At 44.3% G+C, this 25866-nt stretch overlaps 1 protein-coding gene across 9 annotated transcripts in view; it reads left to right on the forward strand.

The window, feature by feature from the left end:
- ZC3H18 (zinc finger CCCH-type containing 18) overlaps positions 1–25866 on the forward strand; it is a 50986-nt gene that overhangs the window by 22215 nt on the left and 2905 nt on the right. For 4 of the 9 annotated variants that reach the window (XM_062586589.1, XM_062586591.1, XM_062586593.1 and 1 more), the window contains 10 exons: positions 69–367; positions 11886–12086; positions 13175–13300; positions 14859–14960; positions 16567–16710; positions 18270–18422; positions 20795–20955; positions 21564–21760; positions 22968–23064; positions 25444–25540. In XM_062586589.1, coding sequence (XP_062442573.1) covers positions 69–367; positions 11886–12086; positions 13175–13300; positions 14859–14960; positions 16567–16710; positions 18270–18422; positions 20795–20955; positions 21564–21760; positions 22968–23064; positions 25444–25540 — 1577 coding nt within the window. The remainder of the gene's footprint in view (positions 1–68; positions 368–11885; positions 12087–13174; positions 13301–14858; positions 14961–16566; positions 16711–18269; positions 18423–20794; positions 20956–21563; positions 21761–22967; positions 23065–25443; positions 25541–25866) is intronic. The other 5 variants (XM_062586592.1, XM_062586590.1, XM_062586594.1 and 2 more) reach the window with 4 other exon arrangements.

A 25866-nucleotide genomic window follows, 5' to 3' on the forward strand; every position in this document is an offset into this window, starting at 1 on the left:
CTCTGCAGTCTTTTTTTGTTAGGAGATGTTACCAAACTGTCATGGTGAATTCTCGTTTATCTTTAAAGGAAAGAGAGCGAGAACGGGAAAGGGAAAGAGAGAACAGGCAACGAGAGAGGGAACGAGAGCGGGAGAGAGAACGAGAGCGGGAGCGACGCCAGAGAGAGAGAGAACGAGAAAGGGAACGGGAACGTGACAAGGAACGGCAGCGGAGGAAAGAAGAGTGGGAACGTGAGAGAGAACGAGTGAAAAGAGACGAAAAAGACAGGCTGCACAGGGACCGGGACAGAGATCGAGACCGGGACAGGGAAAGGGAACGTGAAAAGGAGAAAGAAAAACCAAAGCCCAGGTCCCCATTACTACCAAGGTAAGTGTGTGTTTGAAATCAAACTTGAAATTTGACTTGATGTTGTTTTAGCTGTAGGTAATGAACCAGGCTCACACTGGTGAGAGTGGAGATCCCTATTGTCCAAAACTCTTCAGCAGAGCAGTAGTTTCGAGAGAAAGGAGGCACTTCAAATTAGCCTTTGTGGCCACTAAGTGGAGCTAAAATGCCAGATAAGAACCAAGCGTATTCGAAACCTGACTGAAAGGAGAAGAGTTTCTCTCCTGTGGTCTCTGTAGATACTGAGATATTCAGCTTGTTCCCTTGAATTTAGAGCATATCTTGGAAAGCTGAGTCCCCAGTGCTGAAGTAGTCCTGCAAACGAAGGTGACTCCCTTTGTGACCTTGACACGTGTGATTTGACAAGAATCAGGGCTGGCATGGGAGTTTGTGGATAGCAAAAGTATCTGGCATTTTATTAAATATGGAGAAAAAAATAGAGGCTAGAAAGGGTAGAATGATTTTATGCTTTAAAGTGAATCTGCTGCTGGGTGTTAGGGTTGAACTGTAGTGAGGAGTCAGGTTTCTTGTCTCTGACTGCCAGACTTTCTTCATTTTTTTCTGGAAATTGTTTCTGACCCATATGAAAGAGAAAATTGAATGAGATAGGCCAATAGTCTGGGAATTTCTGAAGTGGATCATATAGTCTGTTTCTTTGTCAAGTACAGTAACTCATCGGTGTATTATGTATTAGGCTTATACATAATGCATTATATAAATATCAGAGCTGAATATAGAACTTCTCTTATGGGAGGCTCTAGTATTGCGACATCTTTTGGTTCAGAATCAGGAGAAAAATATCCAAATTTCCTGCTGAAAGACATCTCCAGGAAAACCGATCAGCAGTGCCAGTATCTTGGAAACTAATAGCAGATGCAGTCTCCCAAAGGAGCGTTGAGGAAAGCGTGGGCACGCAAGTGTGTATGTGTGTGTGTTTAGGAGAAGGGGAGCGGTAGAGAAGCTGCATTTCCCAAGACGTATTGGAGATTCTCCTGGCTGAATATCTGTTTTGCTCCTCAAGCACTGGAGGAAATTGAAACATTGTGAGTGTGGGGAGGAGCGTGTTTTAATGAAAAATAGGGCTAAGAAGGCCTAGAACTAGATGCCACATAGAATTACTTGGTTTCAGGTGGAAGCAGGGATTAGTCTTGAATACGAGCCAGAATTTTTGTTTGTATTACTAGATGGAAAACTGATTTTTGATGATGAGTTTTTTTTTTCTGAAAGGAAGTGTCAATTTCAGCAGGGATTTGGCCATGCCTTATGACAGTTTTGGTGCAGTAGCAGTGTCAACATGGTTGTAGTAACAGAGAACTACATATAATTATAATCTTCACTTGCAACCATAATTTGTGCAGTTTTAATTACCACATTTGCTGTTGATTTGTGCTCATGTTAGGTTAGTAAGGAAGAGCTCTTACTGTCCAGAATCATATGATGATGATGAAAGTGGTATCAGCTGATTGGCACTTCTAGGAGCTGGTCATTAAGAGTCACCATGACCATACTCACTGCATGCAAGACAGAAGTTGCTGGTTGCTCCTTCCTTTTACACTTGTGCTGGGTTGAAGGGCTTTGTGGAAGAGCTTTCACTGTTGCTGTTGCACAAGATGTGCTGGGTGGGAACAATTGCCTTATTCACCAGTCTTAAATCCAACTGACCTCTTGTATCTATTTGTGTCAGGCAGTGGTACTGCCTGAGCTGTGAAATGGGATTTACAGAAGCTTTTTTCAGTGTGGCTGTTCATGACCGCCTATGCTCTGTATATGTAAGTTCCCTGCTTCCCTCTCATGCTCCTTCCCTCATACTAGCAACACTTAGGTGGGCTATGGACTACCTCTTTTACCTCCCAGACAAGCTTCTTAGGTCTTTGGTAGAAAAAGTCCTTGATATATTTCTTTGCCTTTTTTGTTATTATTATTATTTGTGCTATTTTTTCTAGAATTGAATAACAGATAATCTGCTACTGGCAGGGTCCTGAGCCTGGTACTGTAATGTGAGAACTGATGATGGGAGAGGCAGAGGGCTCAGAAGGAGGGGGAGCAAGCGGGACCTTCTTTTGGCTTCATTTGCATTGGGCTTAAAAAAGGAGGAAGGATGATGGCAAGAACTATTTGTATTTTTCTGTGTTGAATGAGGAGCTAGTATTAAGTGAAAGCTTTAAATTGTCAACAATCTTAGGTCAGCACCTACACACAGTATGACTTCTCAGAAAAGAATGGAATTGTTGAGAATACTTATCAATAAACCTGAAAGTCCTACTTTAAGGCAATACCCCAGGTACTCCTAGTTGGACTTTAGTTTTCACTGTAGAAAATCCATGTCAAAATGAACACCGCTCCTACAACATCTATGCACGTACATACGTTTTCAGAGGAAATAAAACTGCAGAATTAAAAAAAAATAAACATTTTAATAACTGAAGGCACAATTCAGTAAGGAACATAATTTCTTTTTCTTTGGAAAAGACATCCCCTCATCGAGCAGCTTGTATTTCCACATATTGTCCTTCCCCCAAAGCCGCTGTTAGAATTTCCGTCTCTGGACAATGCTGTTTTGTCCCATGTAATGTTTTGTCTGACTTTCCCGTGTGCTCGTGACAGTGCCACGGGTAGAGCCGTCTCGCCTTTTCTCCAAATACCTGCGTGCCAGATGGGCTCTAGAGCCAGAGCCATGGGTTCAGCTTTGGCATCTTGCTATTCCGGGGATTAAACCGTTTCCCAAGTTTGCTCAATGCGCGAAGCCGTTGCAATCGTTCCGCGTTTCCCTGATAGGCAGCATGCACGTTAGTGGAGCAGCGCTCACCTATTAGTCTATTTATAGACTCCGTGCTTTCCCTAATTGCTAGATCCCGGCTTTTGGCAAGCGCGGCCTTTCCGGGTGCTGGTGGCTGGCGCTGCGTCACGGGCCGCGCCGGCCGCCCGTTAGCATTCCTCCGACCGCGCCAGCGCCTCCCGTGGCCTTTCCCGCCGGAGCCCCGCTCTTCGCTTGCTCGCGAGCTGAAGAGATTTGAAAACTGCTCCCCAGAGATTATGCAACTGTTGAAGTATGAGGGAACGTCGCCAAAGGCAGGGGGAGGACGGCTGTAATGGCAGATAGGTGCCCGCCTGGCCACAAACAGACAAGTTCCCTCAAGTAGAGGCAACAGAAAGGAGCACGCTGTGGCAAATAGAAAGTTAAGCTGCAAGGGTTGAAAGAAAACTTGAGAAGCAAATAGTTGGGAAGGTGAAAGCAAACTCTTTCAATTATATTAAAGCAGGAGACTTTAATCTGATCTCTAACAGCAGCAGAGTAGTTAGGGCTAATGAGGGAAGAGAAGAAAGCAAGTTCCTTGCATCAGTGCTTGTCACATCTGAGGAGAATTATAACTTAACAGCAAACAAACATTGTTTAACCTTACAGACCCGGTGGTAAACATTTCTCCTTGAACTTTTTCAGTGAAGAGGCTGCTACATTTGAGGTTTTTTTTAAGGATCTGCTTGTTATATGGGGATTGGACTTTTTTGAAGGAGTATGCAATTCTTGCTTTATGCTTTATTTTTTTTCTTAAGCTTCAGATGAGCAGTTAAAGAAATGTATAATCTGATATTGCAATGCTAGTAAAACTGTTCCTCCTCCTCCTCCCCCTCATCCCTCCTCAGGCATCAAACACTTGAACAAGCCAGGACACTTTGTGATCTGTTAGAGGGATAACGTGGCTGTCTGGCCCCGTGTTCCCCATTTCCAGAACGAGTTCTGGTGCCTCAGGCTGTGACTGTTTTTGCTGAGTGCAAATTTTCAGCTTTATATCCATATCTTGTCTGCATAGGCTACTGTTGTGCAAAGCACTTCAGGGATAAAGAAACTGTGTGAAACACTACTTTAGGAGAATTGTAGCAGTGCGAGATGCTCTAACCTGAGCACTCAATATAGCCGTAAAGCTGCTGGCCCTCAGCTAGCTGCGAGCAAAGGCCCAGCGCAAACAAATAGTAATTTGGGTTAATCCTCCTATTGTTGCAGAGGTCCTTATCCTGTCGTCATCCGCGCAAATCTGGTCGTTTCAGTCGTGCGTTGAGCAACACAGTCAGTGTTGTGTGACTTGGTAATATTTGTATTTCTAAAGCATCAAGAAACATTAGTATGAAATAAGACCCATCGGCTCTAGCGGGAGCTTCAATATGCCTGTGCCGCTGGCTGGGGTAGTGCTAGGGCGCTGTTGACCCAGCAGGCAGAGAGAGCAGGCAGGGAGGCATGGTGGGCTAGAGACCATCGATGCAGTGAGCTTATGCAGCCATAAAAAAAAAAAAAAAGAAAAAAAGAAAAAGGAAAGGAAAAAAACCCGCATGCAAAGATGCCTTAAAATTCAAAGTAATGTGAGAAAGGTGGATGTTTTGTACCAAACCATAGAATCCTTCATAAAATAATAAAATCCTCCTAGAAAGGAGTGCTGTGCTTCGTCTAAGCTCATGCTGAAGTTGAAGTAGTCCTTGACTGAGATGCTCTGCGTGGCTGCAGACCCTGTGACGAAAGGTTAAATAGTCCCTCTTCAGCACTCACTCGTGCACTACTTTCAAGCTCATTGAAGCTGCCTTTAAATAAGGCATGTTAATGAACAGGATAACTTGGCATTTAAAGTCAATGAATGCAAGTTAGCCAGGGTTTGCAAATTAGAAAGTGTTAGAATGGGGTTGATCTGGGAAAGGAGTGGCAAAAGTAAGGCAATGCAAGTGGAGTGATTCATGATTTTGTGTGTGTGTGAGATCACAAACTGACTGAACTTGTCTTTCAGAAGAATTTGTAATTCTAGATGTTCCTGGTCACCATCATCTTTCCTAACGGCTTCTGGTGACACCCCCCCCCCACCCCCCGCCATGCTGCTGGCTGTGTCTGTTCCTGGCTTGTTTTGAGTTCTGTTTGAGGGGCTCTGTATGAAAGCAGCTGTTCAGACAGAGGTAGATATTCTGGTGGGCTTAAAATAGCATTTCATCCTATTGTGTAGAGATGCTGTGGACTTTGTCCCCTTTCGGTTGGCCTGAGGAAATGTTGGTTGTTTCTTATAAGAAGCCTTCGTTCCTTCCTGTTTGTTGTCCTGCCACAGGAGGAAGAGCGCGTAGGGTAGGAAGAGGTGTGCTCTTCCTGGTGTCAGTCCAAACATCCTCTTAATGGACCACAGGAGCTCTCTGAATTAGTCTTAAACAAGCTGTGACATGTCCCTGAGGGGGGGAAAACTAGTCTTGTTAGTAGGCTTAGCTTTGCTATCCAGGTGTCTGCATCTTCACTGGACGGCTTTTCAAAGCGCTGCAAGTTCAGAGGAGCAAGGAAGTGGCCCCGGGCCCTTGGGTTTTGCATGCTGAAGGGAGGTAGATCAGCTCCAGTCTGGAGCCGGACTTGGGTTTCTCCTTGTCACGGGAGGGCTGCTGGGCCTCCTTTGGTGTTACTTGGTGCAGTGCTGCTCATCTCAGAAGACTATTTCCTTTTTCCCTGCTTCAGGCACATGCTCTTTGCTGCCATACGGTTCTTTTTTCGTATGCAAGTGCCCCTTATGGTAACATTGCGGTGACAGACGTTGTAATAACTTGTTTACGTCTCCATTTTTTGCAGCGCAGCTTCCAGCCCAAGCAGTGGAACCTGGTTAGACAGCTTCCCTTCTGTTTATTCTCCCAGTTCATTTGGGAAGCTAGCTGTAATGTTTAATAAGATATCTCTGCAAACAAAATCAGCAAAACTTTTTTAATTCTTCATAATGCATTCCTGTTAACTGGAGGGTTAACTTCAGGATTCTTGAGACACTCCCTCCACTTCCACAGTAAAAAGAGAAGGGTTTTGTAAACATAGATAACAGTCAAAAAGAGCATTGAATGACTTAGATGTGGACTTCAAGGAATGCATTTTTTGGTGTTTCAAAGTTGGAATTTCTAGAAAGTTTTCATACACTGGATTGTATTAAAACATTGTAAAGAATGGGGCAGAATTGTTGCAGGCTGCTACCTCACATTAGAGAGGGCTCTCAAGGCATTAAAGGCTCAGCCCTTAGGGTAGATCACATCCCAGATATGTTTATCTATCCGCTGTGATGATTTCATGCTAGAGATGCAGATTTTATCTCCACTATTTAATTTTGAAGCCTCTCCCTGTCAGGCTTTGAAGAAATCTTTTAAGTGACTGATAACTGCTTTGGACTGAAGCATCTTGAGAAAAGTAGATCATTTGCTAATAGTTCACCGTGATCAATGAAAGCATTGTAAATATTAGCACTAACTTCCAAGTAGTGAATTTCCCACAGTAGCTGCGCTTCAGTGGCTCTCCAGAGCTGTTGTCCTTCTCTGGACCCACAAGCTCTGGGGAGCTTTGTTGTTGTGAGACTGAAAATCTGTCGGTGTGCAGGCGCACTGCTGAAGCTTATTTTGAAAAAATTACAGGACCTTGACAACTGTTTTGGCACATGCTTCCAAACATTCCTCGAGTTCACTTCCTCTGGAAAATTCCACTGACAGTGAAGGAAAACTTGTGCTGGTGACGCAACATTTTACTTTCCTGCAAGAAATTAGATGTCTTAAATACTAGATGGACTTTCCTCTTTCAGAAAATTGAGTTGTAACTGCCGGCCAAAATAGTAGCCCTGGAGCCAGGCTGACGTCACTGGTTGCTGCTGGTGATAAGATTTGCCTTACCTGTGGTAGTCATGTCACATGGGGAGGGGAAAGGAAGGAAGCACTTTCCTTGGGAAGCTTATTTTCCATCTAAGATTAGAAATGCTTCAGGGTCATTTGCATAACACATGAGGAGGAAAACTTGGGCCATGAGGCTAGACTTTCCCCTCTGAATCGTTGCAGAATTCAGTGACGTGCTTCAAATCTGGTTTATTTGCGAGCTGCAGTGTACGTTGTTGGGAACTGGCTGACCTACACTGTGGTTTGCGTTGCCAGCTGTAGTTACCTTTGTTCCTCCTTTTGTTGCCAAAGCCACGTTTAGCTTCAGTTCTCCACTTGATTGCTGTAATTAAATTCCAGCCAAATGTGCATTAATGTGTTCATTCTGGAAAATAAAGCATTTAGTTATTTTAAGTTTAAAACGAGCTTCGGAAATAGCTAAGCTCTGCAGACCTTGTTCATGCCCTGGATGACGCAGGATGCTGCTGCTCTGGGCTCTGTAAGGGAACTGAGCTGCTTTTGATCGGTCTGTCATGTCAATCTTTTATTCCCCCTCTTTTTTTAACCTCTTGGCACAGGTGTACCTAATTAGGGGATTAATTCTCAAAGACATTCCTACATGTTTCCTAAAAATTGTAAGTTGATGAAGAAAACCTGGATTTATGTGCATACTTTGGTAGCATATGACTTAATAACTTCCAGCACTTCTGTGCTGAAATAAGCTGGGTTATTATCCCTAAAGCAGCCAGGGGTTGAGAAGATCAGGAGCAGGACAGGACAGCTTTGCATGCAAAAAGTGTGGAAGGATGTTGTACACAGTCAACCAAGAGGCAAAGACCCACTATAAAACCAAGCATTGGTAGTTTTTTTTGCTCATGGGCTTCTTGTCTGATGACCCTAACAGGGGTAAGCAGTGACTGCCCACCGCTTGAGATTTGCCCACAGCTTGGGTTGCATCGGCCCCAGGTAACTGCTGATCTGAAGATGAACTTGCGTAAGGAGGATGAGCTGATCTCGTGCCTACCATGCTGAAACAGTGAGGCCTCTCTCTTCTCCTCTCCATTAGCCTTGTGTCAGCTCCAGTAGTTATTCAGACCCTCCTATGGGCTGGCTTTACTCACTGACCCAACAGGAAACTTTGTTTTCTTCACCCTCCCTATTGAATTAAGGATTTGAGCTTGCTCATAGAGAGCTCCAACAAGTGTCAGGTCTAGATCAAGGTGAGAAGTGAAAATTACCCAGTCTAAGAGTGAAAGTGAGGGAGAAAGACTACCCATTCTCAGAATCAAATAAATTAAGTCTACCTAGTGGTCATTACTGTGAGCAGTTATCATAGTTGGCATAGTTAATTCTTTGCAGCCTTCCTGCCTGATCTAAGGGCTATAAGCTAGTTGCTTGCCTTCTCCTTCTCAGTGAGCTTTCTGTTACCTGCAGAAAGGCTTCCTCTGCTTTCATCCCAAGAACTGCGCAGTATCAGTAGGCAGGAGTAAATTTGATTGAAACATAGACTTTCATGGGCTACCAGCCTTTAACAGGTCCCTTCAGTGAAGCTCTTAAAAGCTGCAGTTGAGATGTTACTGTAAGGGAGATGAAGAAGATCTTGTTAGTTACTCAGGCTTACTTTGATTTCTGACTCTTGAATCCACTGGAGGAAAAAAGCCAAATGGTGGCAGATACCAGTCTTAAGTTGAACAAGTTTATTTGGTGGTGCTACATGTTGGGCATGCAGGTAACTCTTGAGGAAAGACTTTGAAAACGTTCTGACATAAGCATCATGCTTCTTTCTGGGCTGTAGTATGGTGACATGTTTACTGCTGAGTCAGTAGCCAAAAAATATCCAGAAATGAGGCTTTCTGTTGTGGTTTTCCTGGGGAAAAAAACCTCTCCTCCAGAAAATGACCTGATCAAGAGGGAATTGTACCAAACCAGGTAGTAAGTGCAAGTAATGAGATTTGCTTTCATAGTTCTCTTGGTTCTGAACTTGTGCCCAGGTTGTAGAGTTGAGAGCAAGTTGCCCTCATGTAGGGTGCTAGCTGAGGTCCAGGTTCCCAAATGTGCTGCTTTTGGACCTGACTTTAGGCAAGTTTGTCTTTTCTTGAGAGAAAAAGATGTAGAATTAATTCTGTAGGAGACCTTTCTGAAAACTATTGCTGCAGAGAGTTGAACCTGGACGAAGTGCTTTGACGCTATGCTGTAAAATGATTCTCAGTAGGTTACGTGCAGTTCCTGAGGTGGAAACTGCCTCTCTATCTACCTGAGCCAGCAGAACATTCCCCCAACATCTCCCAAACCATGCAAACTGGTCTCCTGGGAAAGGACTTCAGAGCGGGACGTGGTCATGCATTGTTCACTAGCATCTTTGCATGATGCTCTTCCTCCTGCAACCCTTTAGCTTGCTGCTTGATGTAAAGTGTGTAGACTGTACCCCTACCTCCTTTTCTTCCTACTTTGTGCTTAATTGCTTTGAAGATACTCTAGAGGTCAAGATGGCTTTGTGATAAGTTTGTACTGCATCTACTGATGTGAGAGACTGATCCTGGCTATGACTGCTTAGCATTATCAGTGTATAATAGGTGCAGTTTATCTCAACCCTGTATTCAGAGTCATGCTCTTCATCCCTGATTAGATACTCAGATATAGTTGTGGATGTAATATGACAAAAATTAGATCAAGCCATTGCAAATAACATGTGTTGTGTTGAGTAGCATGTGATGGAGCAGTGCTAGAAAAGCGTGATGCTAAATGAAGATACTCATGAATAATGCTGAGCCAAAATCCTGCTTGGGACTCTCTTCCTAGGCAGTCAGCAGTTTTGTGTACTAATATGCAAACATCCTCTTCTGAGCCCAGAATGAGATTTGTGGGACAGGTGAATGTGAAAGAAGAGTTTCTCTTGCCATCAAAAGCGGTGTGTTGAGACAGATGTGGGACAAACTAGAACTGAAATGGCTAGATCAGGAAAGATGGGGGAAGGGTGGGATGCTGTGCTGTACTTTAAATATATTGAAGTCCTGGGGTCAGGAAAGAGTTTGGAAGCACATGTTTCTCCTGTCCATAGGACTTTGGTAACTTTGTGTTGATGTTAGGCAGTTTGATACTGCCTAAGAAGGAGAGGATGAAACTTGTTAGTGACAAACAAAGCCTTGAAAGGGCAGAAGAGACTGCTGATGGGGAGCTTTAATTATCCGGCTGTCTGTTGAAAAATGTTGCAGCAAGAAGTGCGCTCCATAGAATTATTAGAAAACTTGGAGGTTGCTTTTTTTTTATCTCAAAAGGTAGAGGAAATTGCTTGGGGAGTGGTTGCTTTATAGTGGTGTGTGACTGATAGGGTGGTACTGACTGAACCTAAAGATGGAAGATACGTCCCCTCCTCTGCCCTCCCAAAATTCTCAGTGAGAGAGTTCATTATTTTGAGAAAAGGAATAAACTCACAATTGTACTCGTAATTTGATGAGTGTAATAGACTTCATAAAACCTCTACACAAGGATAAACTTTGCCTACAACCTGATGGAGAAGGCCATGACCAGGTAATTGACCAGTCACATGCAGGTTAGAATAAGGGTGAGGAAAAAAACCAAGTTATATCCTCTATAGATAACAGATGTAACAAAGTCTAGGCCTGAAGAAACTCACCCTGGAGTACTTTAAGGAACTAGCCAGTGCAGAAACTGAAAAATTAGCACTGAATTGTTTTGTTTTGTTTTGTTTTGTTAAGAGCTGTGGAGAACAGAAGCCCAGAGCACTGAATACTGTTAGTGCATTAAAAAGAGAAGGGAAGAGATCAGGAGTACCTAGCCTGCCTGCCTTGTCAAAACTTCATGGTTATAAACAGCACCAGAGCGTGTGTTCGACAGTCGGTTTATAAGCACCTAGAGAATATTACAGTGATAGAACAACCACTATGAACTGCTTTATGCTCACTCACTATGAACTGCTTTACGCTCACTTGGTGAGGTAACTGACCCATCAGCAAGGGTAAAGACAGATCAATGTGTCTTAACTACGATAAAGCTTGTGACACAGTCCCACATGATATTCTGATAAGCAAACTATGGGAAAGTAGTCCAGATTAAATCTCTTCTGTTATTGCTTACTGATTGTTTCCAGCAGCATGCTGTGTCAGGATGGGGTAATGTTTCAGACGTGCGCTCAAAGAGCGTCCTCAGTCTAATTCTGTTAGTATTCTCATTGCATTGGGGGCTGCCTACTAGTTTTGGGTTTCTTCCAGCTCTAACTACCTGGCACAGGTGTAGGAAGAGACAGGCTTTCAGTTCCCCTTCCCTCTTGCATGTTTGTGTCTGCTTTTTTGAGGAAACTTCTTGAAGCTGAAATCAGCTGGCCAGCTACCACTTGGTCAGTGAGAAAATATTTTCACAAAACTTGCAGGTATTACTGTTCTGAAGGGCTTGTAGTCACGTTGCAGGACGAAACAGATTTGAATTTATATTCGCTGGCTTCACACCAGACCTTGTTTTAAGAGAGGATGCTCTAGCTCCGCAATAACAAGCTGCAAGCAGTATCATGTAGGGAAAGTTTCTAATGTGTAAAAATGTTGTCGGATAACATTTAACAGCCATATTCTTCATATCCACTGAAAATGAGACTAGAGATCAATGTTGTGGTAAATGCTGATTTACAGAAGGATAGTTGTTCTAATATTTCATTGCCCAAAAAATGATGCTAAATATTCTTTAGTGGAGGTTAAGAGCAAAGAGAGAATTCCTGTCTCATGAATGATCTAGGTGCTGATGTTAGTACAACTAGGTGTTAGTACAAAGGATGAATTTGAGTTCTCTTCCTGGCCCTGTGTTTCTGTTAGCCTTTTTATGTACAGGAATCCCAGTTACTTAAAGCGTATTTATTTTCCAGCCGTCAGCCTGAGCCACCAAAGAAGGAGAAGGAGGCAACTACAATTACCACCACTCAGTCAAAGAGAGCAGATGAATGGAAGGACCCCTGGCGCCGATCCAAGTCCCCCAAAAAGAAACTTGGTGTGTCTGTCTCTCCCAGCCGTGCGCGTAGGCGCCGAAAAACCTCTGCTTCTTCAGCATCTGCTTCTGGCTCTTCAAGGTAGGTGAAGGTGAAAAGCACGTTACATCTAAGCCTTGTTATGTGTCAGGGCATGTGATGTGACTCCTACTTGTCAGTAGAAGGAAGCAGCACAAGTCTTGCTACCCTATAACAGGTAGGGACCCAGGCATATAGGTAGTGAAATGGAAGCCAAAGAGAACCCACCATTGTGGATGCTGTGAAGAGATGTGATTTGTTGAAGACTAAGAAAAGACAGAATTTTGGAAAAGTATTTGCAGTTCTTTAGGAAAATTTGACTTGAAAGCAGTCTGGATTATTAGTAGCTCACCTAGATGAACGCTGATCTTAATAGGTGTAAAAGCTGGAAGCTGTAAAAATTGGATCCTCTTTGCTGCAGGAGTGCTGGAGGGATGAGATGAACCTACTCCAGGAAGAACATGCTGTTGTTGCTACTACTGAGGAAACATTGGGGTCATAGAGACTGGCCCTCAAGGGCTGCAGCAGAGCACTGAAACCAGGGCACAGAGATAAAGAACACTTTTCAAGCATCCTGAATCTGGGAGACCTGGGGCATAGCTGGAGCTGTTCTTTTTAAAGACTTGAACTTGAGGCTCCTAAAAGGAGGAAAAAAGTATCAGAGAGGAATGAAGAGCGCACGGAATTGAAGATGTAGTTCTAAATAGCAAAGCTCTCCTAAAGTACATCTAGCTTTCTAGAGTAGCTAGATGTAGCTTTCTAGAGTCATTGCATCTTTTATTTTTCTATTTTCTCCTAACCATGTGACCATTAGGTCAGGCTGACCTGTCATGGGATTGTCTGGTGATGAGGTGGAAAATTATGTGGAAGAAGTGAGTTCCCCAAAAGGGATGTAGAGTCATTAGTTAAAGGAAGATAGTCCTATTTTAGGACTCAAAGAGGGTAGCAACAATGGGTTCTTGTTCTAAAACAAAAGGTGGGATGAAAAGAGATGGGGATTGAGGAGGAGTTGTAGTCCTGGCAGCTCCTGAGGAGAAGGCAGGCAATTTCTGGAGCAGTGATTGAAAATTTTTGGAATAGTATACTGGAAACAAGAACTTGGTCTCTGAAAAATTCTCAAGATACACTGAATTTCATTCTTTTTCTTTCAGGTCCTCTTCTCGTTCATCCACTTACTCTGGTTCAGGTTCTTCACGATCTCGTTCCAGATCCTCCTCTTACAGCTCTTATTCTAGTCGCTCTTCAAGACACAGTTCTTTCTCAGGCAGCAGATCCAGGTAATATCTCTTTGGGTTTGAAAGTAATGGTATTCTCTTTTCCAAACACTTACTAGCAACTATTTTTGGCGCTACTTAAAAGCAAATGGCCAACTCTGGAAATAAAATATTCAAACCGCTTTCCTGAGTGAGGGAAATATGATAGACTGCAAAGCAGCCTGCTACTTCAGTTGTTGAATGGAGGAAATACGTCAGTCCTCCCCCCTTTTCTCCCCTGTATCCCTGTCCCTGTGTACCATACTGCTGTGGCTGGGCTGTTTCCCATACCTGTGGTAACTGAGCAATTGCAGAAGCCTGGCTTACATTACGGTTTCCATCATTTGCATTTTGTGACTGGAAGAAGTTATTGGCATCTCTTTTCTATTTGACTGGAATTTCTATCTAAAGAGGCAAATCACCTTTCTTTATTAAAGCAGTCCATGCAGTTTTGTGTTTTGATAGTCCTGACTCTTCAAACCAACAACTTAGTGTCCCATGCTGATTAAATACAGGCATGCTTATTTCTCTGCCACTTCCTTGGTCTTGCAGACAGTTTCACAAATCTGAAATATGCATAATCAGAGAACAGGCACCCTAGATAGGCTTCAGTGCTAAAATCGAACAGAGACAGAGGCTCAGAGTGTATCACAAGGTGGTTTATCCTAGTAAAGACTCAGGTGGGAATTGTTCTAGAAGCATGTACATATATGCTTCTGGGTAAGCTAGAGGAGAGAGGCTGACTTTCCTCCGTCCACCCCATGTCAGCCCCAACTGCCTTGTTCCTTGCAGGACAATGCCAAGTGTATGTGACTGTTCAGTTTGACACACTTGGATTAACATTCCTGTCTCCAAGGGCAAGGGAGTGAGGAACACTCCAAATGCTTTCTGAAAAGCCTTCCTTACCTCGGTTATACAAGTCACCAAGGTGTCTGGCTGTCTGAGGTACTAGACTGCAAAGAGGATACTTCCAGGCTTTGCGGTAGGGTGATCCCTTCAACATCAGTATCTGGTGTGCTATCTAAGTGACTTGCCTCATTGGTTAGTCTTGATCTAGGAAGCAGCTCTTGTCGTTTAATCTGTTGGCTTTGTTATACTCTACTCGATGTTTCTCCTTGCTTTCCAGAAATTATAGGTATTCAGTTAGTTTTACTTCGTGTCTGTTCCCCATGAGGTTTTTACTGCTATCTAAAATACTGGAGATTGCACTAGGAGTTACAGGAAACACAAATCAGGTGAAATAAATCATGCAGAAACTTGCAAGTCCCAATCCTACATACTTTCCTGCAGACATGTTCTCCCCAAGGTATGTGGTCTCCAGGTTTTGATGTGGAATACCTAAGGGTGACTCTTTCTTGCAGTTGATCCATATCTTTTTTACTTCCACCACTGGTCTGGTGGTGAAGTTTTTTTATTTTTCAAGCAGAGCTCAGATACAAAAATTGGACAAGTTTAGACCCGCTGAGACTAATTTCTGGAACGTAGTCACTAGCGTAAGGAAGGAGTTATGGCTGAGATGCAAAAGCCAGGGAAGCCTTCTGCCTTCCCAGAGACGGAGCTGACTGTGTCTTTTTTTTTCTAGATCACGGTCCTTCTCATCTTCGCCGTCTCCTTCCCCAACACCATCTCCACACAAGCCGCTTGTGAAAGCTAAAGGGGATTTATTACCACCTGCTGGAAAAGGGTAAGGCTTCATATCTATTTTGATAACAGTGCAGAAAAGACTAAGCAGTCGCCTTTTCTCCGATCTGGTGACCTCATTCAGACCCTTCTGACCTGGTCGACAGTTTCAGGAAGAAATTGAAAATACAAAATATGACCTGCATAGAAGAGTATTTAGCTTGGAACATTTAATTAGTGATGGCACTTCCACTTACTAAATTGAAGTTAACTGTACGAGTGTGCTTAACTGTGATATGGACATGTGAGTGTTTAAACACATGCAGGATTTACTATTTAAACATTCTGTATGTACAGGTAAGTTTATATTGGAGCTGTAAGAAAGTTCAATTCATTGCTCTTCTGTAGCTTTAGTCAATACACATCCTTAGAACAAAGAAATGCTTCAGCCACATCTACTTTTAATATTGGGGACAAAACAATCATCGCAGCAATGAAATTGTTCAGCAGATTATGCTCTTTTAAATGCCTGAAATTGCTATTTTGCAAACTCCTTTCATAAAGAGTAAATCATGGATATATTAGAGGGTGTCAGAGCATTATAGCTATGTTGCTTTAAAAAAAAGTGACTTTTTCAAATAAATTACACTATGAGAATTCCCTGGATTCTCCAGAATATAGTACAGTACCCTTTGCCACATTTCTTGTACCTGATTGAGCTCCTCTTCTGCCTCCTCAAGTTGGAGGGGGTCAGCTTTTTAAGGACTTGCTCTCTGCCTGCAGCAATGCCTTTACAATCTGGTGAACATTGCAGTGCTGGTTTGGTAGCAGCACAGGTCAGCAGGCTGTGCTAGCACGGGGATTGTTTTCCCTGTGTAACACTTCATGCACTTAGTCCTGTGTTCTGCAGGGAATGAATGCAGGCATCCTTAAGCACAAAGGAGGGATTAACAGTCCCTGGGTTTTTTTGTATGCAGGCCGCAGCTTCCTTCTCAATTAATAGTAGATGTGACATCACTGCTGACCCTAATGAACAGTACTAACTACTAGACTAGAGAGTGGAGTACTCTGAGCCCAGGCATTAGCAGCACTGAAAGAGCTGAATTGATTCCAGAATCACAGAAATATTGTGTAGCGCCATCACAGACTACTGCTATCTGTTACGTATTCTGTGGTGTAACGCAAGACAAGGGACAGGTGTTGACATTTGCACAAACATGCTGATTATACACTGCTGATCATTGTGAAGGAGTGAAAAGAGCATTTTTGCATAAACTGTGTACATTTGATCTTGAAGCCTGACTGACAGTTTGTAAGCAGGCATGTCTGTTTTAGATAAGAATCTGCAGTGTTGAACAGATAAGAATGAGAACCAACAGTGATTTAACATGTTCTGCATGTGAGTTAACTAATGAAGTAGCCTGTCTCTGAAGCTGACTATCACATCTGGAAAGATGACTTGATCTATACTAGTAAACAGATCCCTTTTAGAGAATCCTTATTGTTTGAGTGTTGTGGTGAAATCAGATTTATGTTTTCCAAGTTTCTCTAACTGCAGCAGTTAAAATGGTTTAGTCAACTGCAAATAGGGGTGAATTTCATGGCTTTCAAAAATATCTGTTCTGTGCCTCCGGAGTTTGATCATGCACTTAAATATTTTAATTTTGTAGTGAAAAGTCTGTGAAGAAACTAGCTGCCCTTCCAGTCCCTCAGCCACTCACTAAAATTACAGCAGCTGCACCAGAGCCAGCCAAACCAGGGGATAATAGAGAGGCAAGAAGGAAGGAACGTCAGACCAGGACTCCACCTAGGAGGTAAGAAAGCTGGGGCGGAGTGAGGCTTGATCTCCTGGAAGATAGGAGTTCTGGGTTTCTCTCTGGAGTACCAGTTGCAAGGACTCCTCCATATTGAAGGAGAAATCTATGGATTGGGAAGGAAACAGGAAGAGACGGAAGGAGTGGAGGATGAACGTTAGCAAACAGCTGTTCTCTCTAAAGGGCCTGTTGGGTCAATGAAGTAGGTGGAATACCTGAAAAGTGCCAAAAGGCAGCGTCTGCAGAGAAAAGGAGAGAAAAAGGGGGGATGGGTAGTGTTTTGGAGCAACTGGTTGTGGAGGCTATCAGCCAGGAAGCAAAGGCATGCTTAATCTGGAGACCCCCTCTGACAGATTGGAGGGTCAAGATTTATGGTGACAGGTTTGGACCCTGTTTACTGTAAACACTTGCTAGCATGTAGAAAGTGTTTCTACTGTGTGGTCCCAGGAGTTGGTTTGTCAGCCATCCAGCAGAAGAGATGAGAAACTCCACTGCTTTCAGAGTCCCCAGTATACAGCTTGCTGGCTGTATATTGCTCTACTTTCCCTTCCTGGCTTTGTCCTGTGTGACTTGTCTGAATGTTTCAGAGACTTGTTTTGTCTGCTAATCATTTTTGTTTTAGTTTTTCCCCTCCCTTTGCATTTGAAATGAGAGAGGCTTCTGATGGTTTTCAAACAAGCAACACTTGCCCATATTTAAATGTTTATTGTGCTTAATCTGTTGTGTGTAATTTAAAATGTTACAGAATAAATGTAGGTATGCCTATAGTAAGGCATATGTCAGTTTTCTTGGATAACTACATGATTTTTTTTATCAATGTTTCTTGAAGGTGGCCATGAGTCTGTTTTCTCAGTTTTTAATTTTGCATGGGATTGCATCTCCTGTTTTTTTCCAGTAGCTAAAAGAAAAGTCCTGGGCTGAGTCATTATGTCCCCATACATGAAAACTGATCCCCACAATTTATTTTCTCTAGAAACTGCATTAGTTCTGGACTTTATTTCACTTTAACTAGTTAATCTTGGATGTCTTTTAGACACCTTCCATTAGTCTTCATTCCTGTTTTGGTCTTTTTCTTGCTTATACTCGAGGAAGCCCCACTACCATATGAGCTCCCTGCTGTGCAAATGAGAAGACCAGCACTATTTATGTTAGTACTGGTGTGTTAGTCACAAGAAATGTGTGTGATTATATAGCCTGAAACAGAAGATGGTCCCACTGTTTTATACAGTTAGCAGTTTTTCATTGTAGGAAGTATTTGGTCTGGTATCAGTGCAGGATTAAAGGCTTTAGCTCATTCTTTGTCTGACTTTAATTAGCATCATTCAGTCTCGCATAAAACGTCTACTGCCCAGAACCGAGATGTCAGCTCAGGGTTGGGAAAACATTTTTGGGAAGAACACCTGAAACAATTACATCTGCAAAGCACCATTCTTTTACACGATGCAGGACAGTTGTGTTTCAGCATCATGCTCAAACTATCCCTAGATGTTTGGGGTTTTTTCTAACCTTGCTTTAGTGCTGAGTGCAGTCAGATGAGATAGTTTTTTGCTGTGTTGCAGACGGACTATCAGTGGCAGCATCAGTGGCAGTGCCAGCAGCTACAGTGGTTCCAGTTCCCGATCTAGGTCCTTGTCTCGCTCTCTCTCCAGATCTCATTCTAGATCAACGTCTGCCTCAGTCTCCCACTCCCCGTCTGGGTCCAGGAAATCCAGGTACAGCGTTGACCCTTAATAACCTTTGTCAAGGTAGCAGGAAATTATAACTATTTGTAACCATTGAGGTTTCCTGCAACAAAAGCTCTCTCCAGGGTGAAATACCGAAGCTACACGTAAGTAGGACAATGAAATAAGATTGTTCTTTAGTATAGTGTTACGAATCCTGAGTCTTGAATCATGAAAGTGGAACAATGTTGGTAGTGTCCGTGGGGTTATTCAAGGAAATGATTCTTCATGTGGGATGAACTGTTTATATTTACTTAAATTATGATCAAAACATCTCCACATTGACAGGTTTTAATTTAATGTTTTATCTGGCTATGAGGAAAAAAATAACCATAATCTGTTTACAAGGTAACAGTTTCAGGCTATAGAGCTTTGCTATTCTAAACTTCTACTACCTCCAATTACTGAACGTCCTTAGGGAAGATGCTGGCTTGTCAGTTAGAAGTAGATCAGAAAATACCTAAAAGGCCCGGCTGATGGCCTTTTTCCTTTGCAGGTGAAGTTGCACGACCAGTTCCCTCTGCGTTTAGCCCCAAGTGAATAGTTATATGACTGTTAGTCTGTGGGATTTGTAAACAGCTAACTAACTGCAGTAAAGAGTCAAGAAATTAACCCCTTTTGAAATCTTTCGTTCAGGTTTTTTGCATCTGTTGATACACAAGAATCTCTGAAACTTCACAGGTAGCTCTTAACTCAGAGCTTTGCTGTGCTAAAGTATAGGGTTAAAAGTGAACTTGTAGTCTAAAAATAGCGGATAAAATAGAACTTGGCTCTGACCGGAACTAATTCACATATCTGAACGCTGTGAAACTCCAAGGTTGAACATCCGCAGTATTTTGCGGAAATACAAACATGTTTACTACATGCTTGTCTCATTCATCAGATGAGGCAAGGGTGATGCAAGAGGTTCAGAGAGCACTCGGGCATGCTTACTCTGCACTACTGTGCTCTGAAAGGGAGTTGAGAGGAAGAAAATGTGAAAACCTAATGCAGGTACCAGAGGTGTGCTTGCTGCTTTTACAGGTATGTGGAAAAGGAGGTTCCTGCTCCCTGAAGCTTGCTTTCTGTATGTAATACACATAGATGAGATGTAAGGGCAGAAATGGACAGTGAGTAGTATTCTTGCTAAAGTATGAAAGGAAAGGTGGCTGGCAGATTTAGTGTTTGTTGCCACGCTGCATGCTGCTGGTTGAAGCTAACTGTGTGTACTGTTGTTGAAACACAGTGCCCACTTGGATTTTGGGACCAGAGCATTTCTGCAGCAAGGGCAATATGACCTGTGCCTAAACCAAGCCCAATTTACCATCGCAATCCTGTAGCTGGGACCTTTCCCAGAGAAGGAATTCCTGGCTCATGGAGTCACCATCGTGGCCTTCATTTAGACCTTCTCTCAGACCTTGGTTCTGTCAGAATACCTGCAGGTAGTGACTTTGTAACTTGTTCTAGGGCATGTCTGCCTTTCAGTTGCTGCAGCCTGTTCAGACATTTGCAAGCTGGCTTTCAATTAGCAATTTTGGATCTTGCTAGCAGGTCAGTCACTAGAGTGCAGAACTTGGTATGGCCTGCAGAACCTCCTTGAGAAGCTCCATAAATATTTATGTACTTGGCATACACCTGATCTGTATGGCCATGGTTACCATGTAAGCCAGTTCCCAGCTAGCAGGGAGTTTTGGAGCCATTTCAGAAGAGTAAAGTTGTAGCAGATACATCCCTCTGAAGTGCAAGTCCACCCATGAATATCCCTGTATTCTTGTCTGATACGTTGCTACATAAAAAATGTTTCTTAAGGGAATATGGTGATTGTCTGACACTTAATTTTGTGAATCCCTTATAAGGTAGCTATCTTACAGGTACCCTTACTTCCCTGTTGTTATCCCTCTTGATAGTTTGTGCAGCCTCAGAATAGGCAGCAGGGTTTTCCTGGACCCTGGGGAGCTGTGCAGGAGCTGTAGGCTATAGGACTCCAGGTCTTTTAAAGTCTCCATGAATAATTTTGTACCACGCAACACACATGCTGCAGGGAAGCCCTTGACATGAACCATTACCACTGACATGTGTGATAGTGCACACCTTGCTTTCACTTTATATTTACCTGGGGGAACAGTGACCTGTTTAAGTGTTGCCTTAATGCTGTTTATAAATAAATGTTATTTTCTAGACTTGCATCTGACACATCTGAGGTCTTCATATCATTTACACCTCAGGAAACACAGCTTTTGTCTTGTCCTGGGCACTGCTCACCTTAGCAGCTTTTTGACATCTCAGCCTCTCTTTTTGGGCACAGCAGGGGCATTAAAGGTGTTCATCTCATTTCTGCCTGGTTTTTGTTGCATTAACTGTAATGGGTTGTTGGCTCTTTCCAGGTCCCTGAGCGTGAGCAGCGTTTCTTCTGTCTCTAGTGCCTCCTCCAGCAGCAGTTCTGTACGCAGTGCCGACTCCGAAGACATGTACGCAGATTTGGCCAGTCCTGTTTCCTCGGCCAGTTCGCGATCCCCAACCCCAGCACAGCAGAAGAAAGGTAGAGGTATACGGTTTGGTATTTTCTTCTCCAAGGGGTCCTGTGTAAATAAAAGGAGCTGTTTTCTTGGTGATACTGCAGCCTCCAGGAAGATTGTTGGGCAGGGCTTGACACAAGTTTCGGCTACCGTAGGTCTCCTGTAGACTAGGAGGGTCCAGAGGCTTCAACTGAGGAGGGGAGGGTGAAGCATGGAGCAGGGCAGGCTATGGAGCAAATCTTTGCATCCTTTCATCCATGTCTGTGCTGGAAAGATGCCTTTTCTTGCACAAGGGTCTTACTTGGTGCTCCCTCTTTTACCTTGTTTTCTTTCACCCTTTTTAGATGATGCTAAATTTTCTGGACAACTCCAGTATCGTGTTGCTCTTCCTCTGTTCTTTGTAGCCCATAGCAGTAATGATGGAGGCAAGAGTCTTTTGTTCCTCATCTTCTATGTTAGGCATTCTCTCTGTGAAAATTCTGGTTTACTGGGTCTTTTAATCTTGGGGCCACATGCTATGCTAACTGGTGTGGGCTTTTTCAGTCCCTGAAGCATGCTCTTGGCCTGCCCTGCGCAGGGAGGGCTGGTAAAAGGAACTAACTGCAGGTCACTGATGTCTTCATTCTGGTTTCAACAGGAAAGTCGAAAAAAGAAGATAGTGCTAAGGAGGAAAAGCGGAAACGGGATGTGTCTGCTCAGCTCCTGAAATCAACCAAGCCCACCCAGGGGAGCAAATCACAGCAGCTTCTCCAGACCCAGCAGCCTTCAGCCCCCCAGTCTCAGCAAGGAGGCTTCAGTGCTCATAAAGAGATCAAACTGACACTCTTGAATAAGGTGAGAGGTGGGATGGAGTATGATTTCCTCTGTGTGTATGGGTCAGAAGAGTGGACAGGACCAGTACCTGGGCTCTGGGCTGGTAGAAGGGGAGCTCCAGGCTCCATGTTGTTGGGATGAGCTCAGTTGGCTTGGTCTGCAGCTGGGATTGGAAATGTGGCCGACAGAACCTGTCTGGCAGCCCACACCCTGTGGTGACTTGATTTGGGACTGTGTTGGCGGCTCCCCTGGGGCACATTCCTCCTGCAGCTTCAAGGGCTGTTACCTGGTTTCTCGAAGGCTGCAGCCAGAGCACTGAGGTGAAGGCATGCACAGCACATCCCACCACGGGTTCTCCCACGTTTGCTTGGGCCTTGCCTACTGAAAGTATGTTTTCCACACGCTTCCAAATGAACTGTCCTCCCACTAGCCCACTCTGGAGTGAACTGCTGGCAAGTCATTAAATGAGGCAGGAGGTAAAAGTGGCGATTGCCTCACCTCACTGCACTTTCTGCCAAAAGCCTGGCTCTTTCCCTGGCAGTTATGATCGAGCCTGATGCCCTAGTTTGGTGCCTTCAGCTGAGATGCAATCCAGATCATGTGAAAGAGTTTGGCCTTGTGGGGTTTTGTGCTGGAGCAGGGTGTTGGCTCCAGTCACGTGGTTAGGTTCCTGTTTTTGAAGTGTTAATGTTTTTTCTTTTGTCAGCCTAAATTCCCCTGTGCAGTTTGAGGTCGCAGTTTTCCCTACTTCCCTGTCCTGTGACGTGAGGTGCCTTTATCAAATTTGTGAAGCATGTTGGGTGCCTCTGTGGGGAGGAGTAGGCAATTACACACAACTTCTAACAGGCATGGTAGGATCCTGGAAGAAAGCATGACTACACATGCCTTGTTGACATTTGCTATCCTTGGTGCTGTTGGAAAAGACTGCAAAAATGCTTCTGTTTTCCCTTTTCTGGTTGTTATGAAAATACCCCATGAAACAGTGTACAGTGTTAGCTCCAGAATGTATTCTAGCTGCAGAGGATGTTGCCATTTGCTTACAGTGGTAGGGAGTTAAATGGTCCCAGTGATGACTGGGACTGGCATGCACTTTAATAGGGAACATGCTTATGTTAGTGAGCGAGCACATCCCTGGCCTCGTCCCAGGAGGTGTATCCACTTGCTTCTGTCCTTCCTCCCTGCAAGGAGATGGCTGTTCAGCTCCATTGTCTGTTTAATTCCATTTTAGGCAGCTGACAAAGGAAGCAGGAAGAGATACGAGCCAGCAGACAAAGACAGGCCGACCTCTCCTCCAGCCAAGCGGGTTAACCTGTCACCTGACAGAGGTGAGACATCAGTCTTCGGAGGGATTCTGCTCTGGGCTGTCTGGCATAGCTGGGTTCCTACTGCTGCCACTAGAGGCAACCCTCGAGCACCCCGCTTGGGGTGACAAATGTCCTGCAAAAAATCTCTGCTGCAAGAGTCCACTTGCTGGAGAGGTTAATTGCAGGCATGTGTCCTTCCAAAACCTGCTGCCTTCAGTAACCTGAAGGCAGGTGTATGACTGCTGCAGGACAGCACGTGCATAGTAGCCGTCGTGCTGTAGAAACGTGGTGGAGGTGAGACATTTCAGTTTGTGAAGTAAGTGAGGTGAGGTCAGCCCTGGGCAGGCCAAACCTGACTTTGTCTAGCTGTTTTGTGGTGCACTTTGCGAGTGCCTTGGCTCCGCTATGCCTGCGTAACTTAGCTGTGAAAACAGAAGCCCTTGCTTTGAAGGTGCAGTGTGCTCATTGCTGCTGCGGTATGCATCCATCTGTCACGTGAAGACTTGCTGTTCTCTAATACTATCACTCACTGAATATGGCTGTTGAATTTGTAGGGATTTTCCTTCCTGTATCTCCTGTGTTTTCTAGCTTGTAGTTCTAGGAATCATAAGGGATTTTTGTCTCTTGATAGAAGGGCTTGTGGCACTGCTTAGATAGGGAGCACAGGCTGCCAAGGCCCCAGGAGGGATGCAGTAATTGGCTAGATCACCCATCCTGTGAAATGAGATGATTTCCCCACTTGTGTGACACAGTCCGGTCTGCCTCCTATGTTTGGAAAGACACAGGCTTTCCAAGTGTTCTCTGAAGCCTCAGCAGCAGTGTTAGTCCCTCAGAAAACCAAGCTAGCACAATGCTTCAAGAGGGACCTAAAACTGCAGTACTCCAACCTTTGCTAGCACTGCTGAAAAGCAAAGAGAGGAGTCATAAACAGAGGTGCTTCTGTTTGTGTCGCACAAGCCGGCATTGACACATGATGTTTTCCCTGATGTCTCAGCTGTAGGTGTATCTTGTTGACTCTGGTTGCTAGCCAGAAGAAAATTCTGTGCTAATAGCCCGGTTGCGTTTTACTACTGCAAAGGCAGCTTGGAAAGGGACTGGGTGAGGTTGAAGTTCACTAGGATCTAGTTCACAGCTACTGCTGAGCTGCAGACAAGTGAATGGGCCAGTGTAGCAAACTGGTCTGATTTATTGATATAGATATGTAGAAACAACAAATAATATACTATAAAACATATTTTTAAGCAATGGCAAATGAGACATAAGCCCTGAAGGTTACTCAGCCTAAGTTTGTAATGACAAGTGACTTTGGCTGAGTTAGGACTAAACTCAAGGCACAGTCTGATAGGCAGCCTGTGCTCAGGTATCACTAGTGCAAACCTCATCCGTGTTTGTGCCTTGAGTCTCAGTTCCGTGTTCTATAACTTCACTGTGGTAAAATCTGCAGTGTCTGCAGCCTTGGTTTTTCTCGTGCTATCAGTCATCTGGAGCAGAGAGAGCTGCCTTAGCGAACACTGGAGGCAGGTGACTGATGCCCCAAGAAACTGGGCACTCTTTCTCTCCAGAGTGCCGATGGAAGTGAGGTCAGCAGCCACTGGAATGTACTGTCGCGGTACAGCGCAGCAGGTTGTGCTGCTCTGCTAGTCCTCAGGGCTCGTGCGCAGCCCTGTAGGCATACAGGCTGCCTTCCAGGCAGAGTTGCTTCTGCATGCTCTGGGATAACAATTGTTGGGAAACTCATTGTAGCAAAACCTGGATTATGCTGTTACAGGAACCCAGCTGGCTTTCCTCCACTTCTTGGTCCACATAGCTGTGATGGGGCAGCCCCATTCTGGCACACTGTGTCAGTTCAGTCCGTGTTCAGCAAATACAGTGATGCTGCCTGTGGATTGGCCTCAGCTGGCTCCTAAAGTAGCAGAGTTGTGCTCATATAGCACTGCTTAAGCTAATACACCCTCTTTGCTGGCGAGCACAGAGCCTGCTTGGGTGTTTCTGTGCCCATCGTCCACAAACTGGGTTATCCTCCTAGGAATAATGGAGCGCTGACATGGTCTGCAAGGAAAGACCCTGCCCCAAAGGTTTGCAAGCAAAGAACAACCTAAGAGTACAGTAGTCAAGCCTTGTTTCAGAAATCAGAGTGTAAGGAGAGGGCTGTTACAGCTTCCTGCAGGTGCCATTTTGTGTAGTCGACTATGTGGCACAGTCTTGACTAGCTTTTTTTTACCCCTCGTCTCTGAAGATAAGTAGGAGTCTTTTCTGGCTGCTGCTAGACTTGGCCTTCCACTGGCATGATCTGACTGGTCTCAAGATACCACCCTTAAAGTGCGGAAGCAGTACGGTGGGCAGGGTGGCACACCGCACCTTTGTGGTGGGAAAGATATCTCACCTTTATTTTCCCGATAGGCTCTCGTGACAGGAAAGCGACTGGGAGACTCTCTTCACCCAAGCAAGAACGACAGAGAGGCCAGAACCCGAAACCATCTCCTGCTCAGACAGACAGGTCAGTTGCTGCTAGCTCTCCTGGCTTGTGGACCAAAGCCATGATTTGTCTCAGCGGGACCTGATCTCTCTAAACTAACAGCACTGCAGAGAAAAACGTCCTGCTTGTGGTCTCCTCAAACTTCATCTAGGTGAAGTGGGGCTCACATGGAGAAGGTGGGAGTTCCTGGTGCATCTCTGGCATGCATGAATCATTTCTGTTGGATCGCATTTCCCTGCTTGTGCAGTGGTTCAGCTTCTCTTGGGGAAGCTTTAAGGCTCTGACCTTAGAGTTTCCAGTTGCCATGGAGGCACAGAGAGCAAAGACATGAAGCTCCTTGGACAGGA

Source organism: Rhea pennata, chromosome 13 (genome assembly GCF_028389875.1).
Source record: "Rhea pennata isolate bPtePen1 chromosome 13, bPtePen1.pri, whole genome shotgun sequence".
Lineage (NCBI taxonomy): Eukaryota > Metazoa > Chordata > Aves > Rheiformes > Rheidae > Rhea > Rhea pennata.